General features: G+C 30.5%; 1 protein-coding gene across 1 annotated transcript; it reads right to left on the bottom strand.

The window, feature by feature from the left end:
- Positions 1-7,897: 7,897 nt before the first annotated feature.
- LOC131055386 (uncharacterized) lies at positions 7,898-8,425 on the bottom strand. Its single transcript, XM_057989843.2, has one exon. It carries the CDS (start codon positions 8,423-8,425, stop codon positions 7,898-7,900), a length of 528 nt encoding a protein of 175 aa, XP_057845826.2.
- Between the last annotated feature and the right edge of the window lie 5,238 nt (positions 8,426-13,663).

The following is a 13,663-nucleotide window of genomic DNA, read 5'->3' as shown; positions in this document are numbered from 1 at the left end:
GTCATCTCTTTCACATCTATAGTAATACAATCATGGAAACCACAACATCAATAAGAACCTCAACATATCCAATATGAGCATGAAGTAGGGTTAGCAGTTAACATGATATCATCATCCACATACAACCGTAATGTATCAACTGTCAGTATGAAATGTCTAGCACAAGATAAATCATTATAATGAACCACGTGTCGTAAATGGCGAAATAATCAAAAGGCTAATCATAATCCTAACTTCAATAATTAAACAAGAACATATAGTTAGCATCTCCATAGTAATTATACTAATGTCAAAGAGAATATCAATATAAATAATGAAACAAGAGGCATCAAGAACATGAACAAGTTCAAAAGTATTTATCACATTCTATCATAAGGAATGAATCGGCGAGGGGCACTACATAAAGAGGCTTATTAAAAATAAATTGACATGAACATTATACATGAAAAGTAAATATAAATAATATTTGTGTTATATTAAGTCAATTAAATAATATTGTGGATTGAAAAGCTTATTCCTTTCTTCAATTATTGTTTTCACAACTTTTTCCTCTTATTTAAGTTATTTAGAGTAACTATTCTTAATGTTATTGCAATATTTGAGTTCTTCAAAATATTTAATATGAGAGATAACAACAAAAAATAACTTCTATTATTTTATATTTCCAGAAACAATTCTTAATAATAGAAATCAAACTTTATAGTTAGTATTTCATTAAATTATGTTTTAATAATAAGTAGAATAGATGCCTATGTTGTATTTTTATTAATATAATAAAAAGTAAACTTAAATTTTTAAATTACACTTTTACATATTTCTCAAATACAATTAATAAATAAAAATAATATCTTTTAGTTTTAAATTTAAAAAAAAAAATGTATATATGAAAAATTCACTTAAATAACCCCACTTCTATAAAATGAATTGAAAATAAATACACATAAACATTCATACTAAAAAGGAAACTTAAGAATTTCCTTTCACTGGAATGATATGTATATATATATATATATATATATATATATATATATATATATATATATATATAATTTTTATTATGGCTCTTATGAACAATTGCACAATATTAAATCTAATAAAATTTCTATGGGTATCCACATTTAAATAATTTTCCTAAACTCAACTAATGAAAGAAGCTTTCAAGTTATAAAATATTGATTTTTTTTTTGGGTAATTACTTCAGATGACATATCAAAATAATTTGTAGCAACATTCTTATATACCATTGTTTATATACTGTAAAAATATGAGCCCTCATAAACACACAATTTAATAAAAATCTCTCAAGTGTTTTATAGAAATATTTATATCAATATTTTTATTTTTTATCATGATTTACAATTATACTCTATCTTATCATTTTGTTTTACAAGTGATTGATACATTATTGTGATAAACTTAGAAGAAATGTCCAAGTTCAATTAGGTTTACATTACACTAAGAACTATTTAGAATCATTTGAATTAATGGTTAATTTTTTTAATGGATTTTTTTCTCTCCTCTATAATCTTGGTGATTTTGAGTTTACTAAGGTGAGAGAGAGTTATAGAAGTATTTCATTAAAAATTAGTTTCAAATCATGAGAATGGGTGAGAGGTCAATGCAAGTGAATCTAAAGAACTTATATATGGTTGATGTATATGATTCCTATGAATGAGCATATGGTGAAGAAGTTATACACTTTATGACATGGTATCCCTTGAAATAGAAGAAACATGCAAGAGAGTATGTTGCAATGGTGGTGATTCCTCACCTTTAGTTTAAGGCTATTTTCCTTTAAGAAAATAATAAGGTCATTGGCCACATTATTCTTAAGCAAGGAAGTGAAATGAATAGTAGCTAAGTAGAGATGGGTTTTGCCATCTCTAGGAAGAATTAGAAAATGGTTGTGACAATTCATCCTAGCATCATTGCACATGAAATTGGCTTGAAGTTGTTTCAAGGAATAATGAGGATTGAAGCTCTTGTTCTTCTAAAGAATGTGGCCTCAACAAGAGTACATGAGAAGCAAGGGTTTATCAAGGAGGGGCTAGTATGTAACTATGTTTATCTTAAGGGAAGTCTTGATGTTGATGAGTAGGGACTATTTTCTCTTTATCTTTTTCATTGCCTCATTTACCCATTTATTTCCTTTTGATAGTAACATAACCTATCTTTAGCTTTATCATTGTCTCACCTTCTAATTGCATACTATCATAACCTTATGCATCTACACTCTTTGTCTATTATATAATGTCTTACCATGCTTATCATTTTTTTTTAGAAGTGATTGATAGATTATTAGTATAATTGGATTTACATAATACTAAGAATTATTTAGAATCGTTTTAATTTATTGTTTATTTTTTTATTGGGGAAAATTTAATTTTAAAATTATGTTATTTTTCTTATTGTATAATATAACTAATTTAAATTTCAAATAATATTGTTAAATTTAAAACATTGTGAATTAATATACTCCTTTCTATACATAATTGAGTAGAATGGATACTTTTCCCCTTATATTAACCTCAAACCTAATACTTACAATTTTGCAATACAAAATAGATGTAGCTATACATTTATAAGATAATTATAATTGTTAATTATATCATGTTTTATAAATTACTTTTTAATCCTCTATAGCATAGACAAAAGTGAGAGACTAAGATCTAATAATATCATTAAAAAGTTTAAATGGATAAGGTATACATTAGTTAGATTACAATATACCTCAAAATGGTCACATACCTTGCTTATCCCCTTGCTTATTTGAATACCCAACTAGGTAGATGTCTCAGTAGAAAACTCAACTATTAATTGTGTGTCTCTAAATCCAAGTAAAATGTATTTTCCTTATAGAAGTTGGTGACAGGTAGTTTGTTTTTTTTGTCACAACTTTGAAATTATAATTGAAGAGGACTAATTCTGATTATGTTGGTGAATTTCATATTTAAAATAATTAATTTACTATCTTTATTTATCAAAGGGAATGCATCAAGAACACAAACTCTTAGAAAAATTATGAATGATCTATTGATTTTTATTTAAGGATATATAGGAGTTCTGGTTAGATAAGCATGGGAAGGTCCTTAACCCATTGTAAGTTAGCCATTAAGAAAAAAGGGATGAGTTTGGTGAGGTGTGAGGTTAGCAAAAATTAAACTAATAACCTATTAAAAAACATAGCTAAATAGAAAATAAAAATTTAGCTAAAGACCAACAACTAGTTAAGAATCATTTCGAGGCTTGAGGCCCTTAATGGCCTACCATTACTTTTGTAAGAATTCTAGATTATCTTCAAATAAAACCTCCTTTAATTGGGCAAGGAACCAACAATAGTCTTAGTCTGACTAGGAAAGCAAGGATTCTTCGACATATGATTTTTTTATTTTATGTACCTATTGTGGGAATAAACCATTGGTTAAGAATATTACATTCATTGTCACCTACTTTTCCATTCTTCTTAGGGATTCTTGTAGCAACACTTCAATGGGATTCTTCTCAGAGAGTTAGTAAAAAAATGTTAAATAATTGATTCTATAAGGTTTGCATAAAATATTTTAGTTGATAATTTTTGTAATACTATTATGTATAAATTAATTATAAAATCCAACGAGTAATACTACGGTAGATGTAATTTCTAATGGTCAAAGTCACATATTTATAATTCAATTATGACATACATTATATAAGTAGCATGAAAATTTATGACATTTTCAAAACGATTATTGATTTTAGTTTCCTTTCTTATATTTTCATTATATAATATGTTATTTTTATTATAAAAAAAAATCACAATTTGAATAAAATTAGGTTCCTATGATCTCAATGAAGTATCATACTAGTTGATTATAAGGGAAGCTATAGTACAATTTGAATGTGTAATGAACTAACAAATGGAGTTTATATGTTTATTTTTTATAAAAAATTATTCAAGATAAGTTTTATGAACAATATTCAATGTTTTTAAAATAAATAGTCAATTCCAAAAGTTTCATGTGTCAATTAATAGTATTCACGAGCTAAATATTTAATGCACGTGGTTTATATCCTCCCTAGTATTCAACATGGTTTTCCTTAAATTATTCTACCTCATTAATGATTATTTATATATTTTCTATGAATGATTTAGTAATGCTATTAATAAAGGCCATTAGAGAACTTGCAAAAATCGGACTTAGCTAGTATTTTTTATCTCAAAACTATATCCCTTCTATTTCTATTATGACCACTAGTTAAAATTATTAAAGTCAATAATTAATCATGGAAGAAACATTCATCAATTGCTTCATTAGGTTCAAATATCACAATGTTAATTGATTAGGTCCATTGAATGGAATCCATGTAACCATTAATGAAGAACTTAGATATTTCACTTGTTTAATCTTTGGAAAAATCTAAATTTAGCTAGATGTAATATTGGGTTTCACATCTATAAAGATTCACATCTAAGATAATTTCTCCATAAAGAGCTAAATGACATATTAAGCCTGACTAGTTAGAGCATGCCACATATACACTATAATCCATTATAAGTCTTTAACATGGGTTATGTAGACACCTAAAAATTTATTTACTTAATTACATAAATATTTATTATTTATTTAATGAACCCACCTTTTTCCTCTATTACTTCAATTAAATAATTTTATTTATTTAATTAACTCATTATCTTCTTCTCTTTAATCTTATCCCTCCAACTTGTTCACATGGATCATAATCAAAATTTATAGTCATGTGGCAAGCATCTCATTTCACTTCATCCACTTTTATCCTTTCTCAAATGTCCATATCCATTTACCCAAAAGGCCAACCCACCCCTTAATCTTAGACCTTCATTCAAAATAACATCTGAATCTTATTAACTCTCTTCCACCTCTTAATCTAATCCCTTAATTTAATTTGCACCTTTTCATCCTATTAATTTTCTTATAACTATTTAATCATTCTCGTCCATCTTTTAAACTCTTCATCTAAGCCATTTTTCCTCTTGGAAAATTCTATAAAAGAGGCTATTCTCTCTCGTTTCATCATCCACAACTTCATTCTACATGTATTATGCTAGAAATCTCTCTAGAGATTTCATAATCATATCATCATTTTTCTTTCATTATCAATCAACCACACTCCATTTCATTAAGCCATCTTGTGTTAGTGGTTAATGTTGAAATAAAATACATATTTTTCACAAGATCTTTAAGGATAGGAGGACAATGGAGTCATTTATATCATTTGTATGAGGTACATTGTTTTTTAGTTTATTACATGCATATGGTTTAGAGCTCCATTGGTGTTGTTGAAGGATTTTGTAGATTTTAGGCTTGTGGTTGGGCTAATTAGGGATTTACATTAGATTCAAAATCCAACATACATCTATTATATTTTACCATTATAATATAATTTGAGTATTTAATCCTATAGTAAAATTTTGTGTTTATGTCAATCCTCAAAAGGAAATTGTTATAAACTATTAACGAGATTTTACATTGTGTGAATATATAAGGTGACTCACACCTTGTATCCTTGCTAAGATTAATTTCTTACATTTATTATCAAGTAACAAAATCAAGTATAATTTATAAGCCTATTTCCTTCATGAAATTGCGAGAAATGTAACTATCTTGTCAAATTTAAACTTAGGAACATGTGAATGTTAGATTTAATTATAGTTTATAATGTATGTGTGGACTTTGGCTGACTAGAACTTAGCTTATAATATATCTATATACATTGATTCTTTAAAATAATACTCAGTTATTGATGTATCTCTAAAAATTAATTTTGAGAAGATGCATATTCTTAAAAGGGTTATTTGGACATGTTCTATCAAAATGATAGTTAACTTGGATTATGCTTCATTTTTATAAAATGATCATATCTAATAAACTTTTGTAATGTTAAATAATGAACGATAGCTTGAAAAAAAATTAATTCATGTAAGGGATCATAACTCTTCGGTACATTGGGTTTGAGGCTATAATGAAAAGTCTATCACTGGTAAGTTATGTAAACTAAAGTGTACAAGATATTGAAACGTTGGAATAAACCAAAAGACTATTCACAAATAAAATCTTGATTTGGAATCTATATAGACAAAGCCTAATATATATCTTACATTAACTAAAAAGTGAAATATAATTAAAATTTATCTAAAGGTTTTAAAAGTTATGGTTGTGTTGGACTAATATGATATATTATTGAAACCATGCAGGGATGACACTAGGTTTTATGATCAAATCTATGAGTATTAATATATCATGTACTTGAAAACTTGTTTGATGCAATTTGTACACTTACACTTTGCACTTGACCAATGTATTCTAACTTCTTCTATAGTTCCCAAAGTTTGTTGATAGACAATATAGTATCATTTAAGGTGTGTTAGTATTTTCTAAAGGAGAATGTTCTCCTACATCAACCCAGAAAAACATGTATAAATATTTGAAAACAATCAACTTTAGTCATCCATATACTGTTTGAATATCTGTGCATGATTAGATTCATTTTAATGTAAAAAACGAAGTGTTTCAAGTAAATGATAAGTGGATATTCCTTCAAAGTATTGAATAGTTAAATGAATGCATTAAATTAAATGTCTTTAAATACAAGAACACAACATTAAAACACAAAACATTAAATGTCATTTCAATGATATTTTTAATCATCCACGAAGGTTGATGCTTACCAAGGAGGCATTGATAATATTTTTAGAAACCCCCTCCAGCCATAAGAATTTGACTCCCAGATGATGCGCTAATTTAATATCTTGGAGGGCTCCCATAGCTTTAGCCAAATGATTTGCTTGGTTCCCCAAGGGCAAGGGCACAACCCCCATGCAAAAGTCAGCATAATTCCGGATAACTCCACCACAACCAGTTGGCCCTGGGTTCTCTTTAGCAACCCCATAGAAGTTAGCCTTAATCCAATCATTGGGAGGACAAGACCAACAACACCTCCTTCTTTTGAGTTGATTGGTATTAATTTCCATGTGGGTTGGGATGTTCCAGCTCCTTAAAACATCATACTCTTCCTTACTATTGCAATAATGAGATCCAATAGCCATCACATTCTCCACAAAATTGTATTTTATCTTAGCCCAAACCACTTCGGAGGGGTTAATGTCATTCCTGAAAATTTTGTTATTCCTTTGTTTCCAGATACCCCATAGGATATGTGGAAAGGAAAAATTCCATAAATTTCTTATGGTTGGATTTTTAGTATTGCAAGACCAGCTCCTAAAACAATCTTGAATCTCCTCAGGGAACACCCAATTTAAACCCCAATGCTGGAAAAACATCGACCAGATGGGTTGGACAAAATGACAGTGGATAAAAATATGGTTCACGGATTCCTCATCATTGAAACATAAATAACATCTGGTGGGGATGCAAAATCCCCTCTTTCTCAGGTTATCTGTGGTTAAAATTTATTTTACAAAAGAATCCATAAAAAAAGAAAAGATTTGTTACCTTCCATTCAATATAATACATTTTTATTTTATTAAACTCTATTATATTATATTTCATTAGATATCATTACAATCTATATATTTAAGCATTAACAATATCCCACACATAATTTTTTAAATTATTGTTTTTAAAACAAACATACTAAATCATTTAGCAACTTATTGCTATATAATATTATTAGACATTAGAATAATAGACTTGGTTCACCTTAAAAAGAAAAACTACATTACAATAACTTATCATCCCTTCTACAATAATTTATACTTCTACAACACTGAATAGTCCATTGAACCTAATAATCACGGTGAGAGTGTACATAAGAGACCCAGTTTACACCTCCTTTAGGCTATGGTAGTATGAAAAGAAATCAATTACCAGGTGAGACAGCGACCAATCTAAAGATAGCTTATGGTGGTATGAAAAACAAATCAAATGGCAGGCGACGCAGCAACACAGCTAAAGAGAAAGCAGTCCCTGAGGCTCCCTTTCAGATAAACATAGTTACGTAGCAGTCCCTCCTTGATAAACCCTGCCTTCTCCAGTACTCTTGCTGAGGCCACATTCTCTGGGAGAACCAGAGCTTCAATCCTCGTTATGTCTTGCAACTCCTTCGCTCCAATTTTGAGAGCAGTGATGACAGCTTGAGTGATGACACCTTTTTTCCAGTACTTCCTAGAAATGGCATAACCCATCTCTGCTCTGCAACTGTTCATTCCACTGCCTTGCTTAAGCATAATGTGACCAATGGCCTTATTACTTCCTTGGATACAAATGGCCTTAAACCAAGGGTGAGGAATCACCACATTTGCAACATACTCTCTTGCCTGTTGCTTCGATTTCAAGGGCTGCCATGTCATAAAGCGTGTAACTTCTTCATCACTTGCCCATTCATAGAAATCATCCACGTCAGCCAGACAGAAGCTCCTCAGTTGCACTTGCATTGGCCTCTCACCCATTCTTAATTTTGGAACTCCTATTTCCAATGGGCTACTTCTATAACTCTCTCTCTCTCTCTCTCTCAGTATATCACAAGTACTCTTTCAGAATGGAGACTTGTGTATGACTTGCTGTGTGAGACATGTGAGCTGCAATTTATAGGATGTTCTGTGCTCATTGCTCATTGTTCTAGCCGACCATGTTTTACATGTTTGGAAGATAAAATGTGAGCGAATTTCAAAGTGGGTTTTGGCTTTGCTTGAATTGAAGAACATTTTGGGTGAATCACCACTGAATTCCGTGGCAGCCTTTTCCAAAGGCTGTCAATTCCCTATCCACTCTAAATAAATGATACCGCAATATGCAAAGTGCGTATATTCTTCGAATGCCTTTTTATGAAGAAGTCTATTTGATTATATTAATACAATAATAAAAAAGAAAGGGGACGATGATAAAATATGCACGGGTAAAATTGAAACTGAGGTAGATCCAAACACATAATAACGAATCAACATTTCAAAACATACAGTTAATGATTGACAATTATATTTTGATTCATCGATTTTCATCGACACGTTTTTAAATTTATTTGTACATATTCAGTTGTACTTATTGCCTGGTTATTAGGTTAATGGTGTTCAAAGGTCCAACAATTTCATCTGAAATCTTCTAAGCGAGCGGCCATTTTCCTTGCTGTAATCTTCTAAGCGTTGCTTCGGCATTTTTTACTTTGCACACGATTTTAATGCTCTTTCAACACTTCTGAAGTAAAACACCGAAAAGTATAAAAGCATTCGAATCTTCATTGGCACATATAAAAGCGAAAGTAGAAAACATCATGGCGTAGCTATCCAGTTTGCTTTTTCTTTTCAATCATTGGCGATATCAGTTTGGACGTATTCTCATTCTTAGAAGGGTGAAAGTAAATACTCACATGTTTAAATTTCACCTGCTTAGGCATTGGGCATTGAGATTTACGGTCTATACACTCATTTTATCCTTACATTCATCACACTCACTTTTAAAATTAATCTCCTACGTCATTATTATAATTCTCCCATTGAGCTAACTAGGAATATTTTTTGGTGGTTTATTTATGTCTTTGTATATAAATACAATCAATACATTCTTGACTTGAGAGTATTTATGCAATTCTTATTTAAGAATTTTTTTGTGTTTGCCTAAATGAATCTATTAAAGCTATGAGATTTCCACAATCCATTTTGTATTCTAGTGTATTTTTTCTGGATTCGATTGTGTGCATTTTTTTCCCATCAACGTTTCGAATCACACTCCGTGATTCATCATCAGGATGAAAAGAATTCCCATATTTCATGTCTTGGGAATTCTTTTCATCCTGATGATGAATCACAGTGTGATTCGAAACGTTGATGGGAAAAAAATACACACAATTGAATCCAGAAAAAATACACTAGAATAAATGAATCTAGTTGTGCAGAAACATGTCAAGAGTATAGTAATGATGGAAGATTGCAATAATTGACTACTAATTCACATTTCTATGGATTGATCTAGCATAAAGAGTCTCTTATGACATATTGCCATCCATAAAAATAATTATAAAACCACCATTTAAAAAAATCAGAAAGAAAAGAAAAAGTCTAGATACATTATAAAAAGTGTAAATCATATTTCTACAAATGACATAGACCAAGTTTGTAGGTTTAGGATGGATCAATGGTCATGGATTTCTATTTATCACCTAGTCTCATTATCCCAAGTGCTAATAAAATATTATAATTTTGATGAGATAATAGTTTTGGATGAAACTATTCCTAATCTTATGATATATGTTATTACTCTAACAAAACAATGCGTACTAAGAAATTTTGGGCAATTTATTTATCTTCATTATTATAATTCTCCCATTCCCACAAACCTATACATTCTAGTTTAGTTAAACTTGTAGCGCTATTTTATGTATAAATTGACATTCAATAGACCAAATAAAACTTATCCTTATCATGATTTTGATTTGTTCAATCTCTCAGTTCTATGGGTTACCTATTAACACTGGGTGTTCCAGTAGATATGATAATCCTAGATACATGAGGCATAATCAAGATGAATTCAATATTTTATAGAGCACATCCAAATTATCCTTTGATAGACATGTATCATTGTACTCCTAATAATCAATGGCAATAGGTATCATCTAAGATAATTTATTTTCCTCTTAGCTTTGCATATAGAAATGAGATTATAACCAAGTTTTGTATACTTAAATTCTCAAGTCTATATTTTAGAGTTTAGTTATGTCTAAGTCACAATTCTATATAACAATTTAATCTTATTAAGGATATAGTAAATCTGAGTCACCTTATAAATTTACAAGATCTAAATTTGTTTCAAGGATTTATAATAATTTCCTTCTAATGGTTGATACAAAAAAATGAATTCTTAAGATTAACATTTAATAATTTTATTTCATGAAAAAAGGGAAAAAAAAAGTCGAGGACGAAGGCTATTTTGAATTATAAAAAGTGGAAAGTGATAGTTCTAATACTTAAAATAAGTACAGATCCAATAGCCAACAAGATGAGAGGGGGGGGGGGGGGGGGGGGGGTGAATCATACAAACTTAATCTTCCATAAAAAATATCAGATTCAACCTCGGTAACATATATCAATAATATAACCAAACTTGTTAAACATGCAAACTCAAAAGCATATGAACAATATAAACCTCATCTCACCAGATTTAACATGGAAACCCAAATAGGGAAAAACCACTGTGGGATTTCGGACCCACTAAGAAATATACTCTTCTAGAGTATGCTCGGTTAAAAGCAAATTCTGTTAAAGATTACAAACACATTGCTAGACGTGACCCGGTTAAGGGATTTCCCATAGATCTGTTAGGATCTTCACTTTGTTAAAAGTGACCTTGTTAAAGGATTTCAAACACTCAATCAGAATGTCAACTTGCTAGAGGGTTTTACAAATAAGACTATTAAGTCCACTCGGTTAAGAGATTTTCTATCACTTTCACAAAATAACAGTAATAAAAATCTATTGGCAACTTCACATCTAAAATGCTAAAGCAGATTCCTATTTGTTCAATACAATCTAGACATATAACTAATCTTGTCTATCTGTTGGGCTTCTATACTCTGTTATTCTAACAGGTCTTCAAGCTTTTGTGCTCGATAATCACTATGTAGCATCCCTATGCATACACTTGCTCGCATACATTGTTTATCAACAGTTTCCTATTTATAAACAATTAGATAACCGCTTAATCTCCTTGATCACATTTCCCATGATTAATCATAGCCATCAGATCTTCCATCTTGTCCAGGTTCAATGCATCTTTCGATCTGAAAATGTTTTACCCTGCCTTGGAACTTGCATAATAGTCTTGGAACTTGTGCCAGGGTATTGCAGTTCAATCTGAGTTGTAGATATTCATGCTGACTTTCCATTACATTAGATTTGTTAACAAACTTCATTCATGGCTTACCAATCATTTAATCCACTCCAGCTCATCAGCTTCCTTCATTAAATACTGCATGTAAACATTTAATGCATTCTATTATAACTCGGTTACATCTCGGTAACAACTCAGTGAATACTAAACTTTCACTCGGTAGACATTCCGCCTTCATTAACCGATAGCGATAACCTTAAGGTTTACCGACTTGGTTCTTTGCTTGATAACATAGTATAGTATTAACCTTTACAATTTACAACATATGTATGATGTTAAAACAATCTAAAACATCATGATCTCATCATTGTCTGACTCGGTAGTAGTTGCCCATTGAATACCTTATTCACCATATTATTTCCTGTGTCTTTTACCGACATCTTTATAATCTTCATATAATACTTCTCAAGATATGGCAACATCATACTGAATTAGAAAATCAATTTCTTGACATCAATGACAAAATAATAATATCAAGACAGTAAAACATCTTTAATCAGTTATATCCATAATCATCAACAACCTTCTCAATATCCTTAAGAAATGCCAACAATCTTTCATTGTCTGTTATAATGCAATATTGCCAACAATCTCCCCCTTTGCCATTGATGGCAAAACCAATTGATTTGACCTTAATAGATTCGGATTGTTGTGATTCTGAAATGTTGAAATGTTCTCCCCCATACATTAGACTTCTCCTATTTTCAGTCTTCTTTCCAATCTGTAGTCTGCTTAGTTTTCTTTAGTCTTCTCCCCTGATAGGTCTTCTTCCTCTTATAGTAGTCTTCTCGCCCTTTGACAACAATGCCAAAAAGGAACTAAAACATAATTACTTTCTATAAGAAGCGATTTCCTGCTGTTGTGTATCAACTGAGTCTCAGTCAGAGCATTTGTCTTAAATTCCTGTTCCCTGTAGTATTTCCTGTATTAATTCCAATACACTTTTAGAAAACATCCTAAAGTGTATAACTCAGCATCAATTCCCAAAATATATTTATTAGAGTCATCGGATTGATGCTTTCACCGAACTCAGTTAGTGAGTAGAAGATAGGGGTAGGACCGCTAACTCACTTCTGAGATATTCAAAAGTGTCCCTTGGTAGTGGCTTGGTGAAGATATTTGCTACTTTCTCCTTTGTGCTAACATATTCCAATACCACTTTCTTCTCTTGAGCTTCTTTTCTAAGATAATGATATTTGATAGACATGTGCTTTGTCTTAGAGTGCATTGCAGGATTTTTTGAAATATTAATGGCACTAGTATTGTCACAGAATATAGTTACTGGCTTGGTAAATTTATCATTTATACCTTCCAACAGTTGTTTGATCCATGCGATGTTGGTACAATTCAATGTTGTAGCAACGTATTCAACTTCTGTTGTTGACTATGAAACACATCCTTGTTTCTTGCTAAGCGAACTCACTAGTCTTTCTCCTAAAAAGAAAGTTCCTCCACTTGTGCTTTTCCTGTCATCAATGTTGTCTACCCAATCAACATCAGTATAAAATTTTAAATCAAAATCATTTCCTTTCTGATATACTAAGCCATAATCCTCTGTGCCTTTCAAGTATCTAAAAATTCTTTTGATTGCTGTCATGTGTGTTTCCTTAGGATCTGCAGAGAATCTTGCAACTATACCTACTGCATGTGCTATGTCTGGTCTGTTGTGAACAACATATTGTAGTTTTCCAATCATGGATCGGTAGAGTGTCTCATCAACAGATGCAGATTCATCATTCTTAGATAATTTATAGTTGGTAGTCATAGGAGTACTTACTGGTTTTGAATAATCCATTCCAAATTTCTTC

The sequence above is a fragment of the Cryptomeria japonica genome, chromosome 8, assembly GCF_030272615.1.
Source record: "Cryptomeria japonica chromosome 8, Sugi_1.0, whole genome shotgun sequence".
Lineage (NCBI taxonomy): Eukaryota > Viridiplantae > Streptophyta > Pinopsida > Cupressales > Cupressaceae > Cryptomeria > Cryptomeria japonica.
The sequence above is the reverse complement of the archived record's forward strand: the minus strand, read 5'-3'. Positions and strand labels throughout refer to the sequence as shown.

Bases quoted from the DNA above. Each gene is read 5' to 3' on its own strand.
- LOC131055386 (XM_057989843.2), bottom strand. From the start codon at position 8,425: ATGGGTGAGAGGCCAATGCAAGTGCAACTGAGGAGCTTCTGTCTGGCT.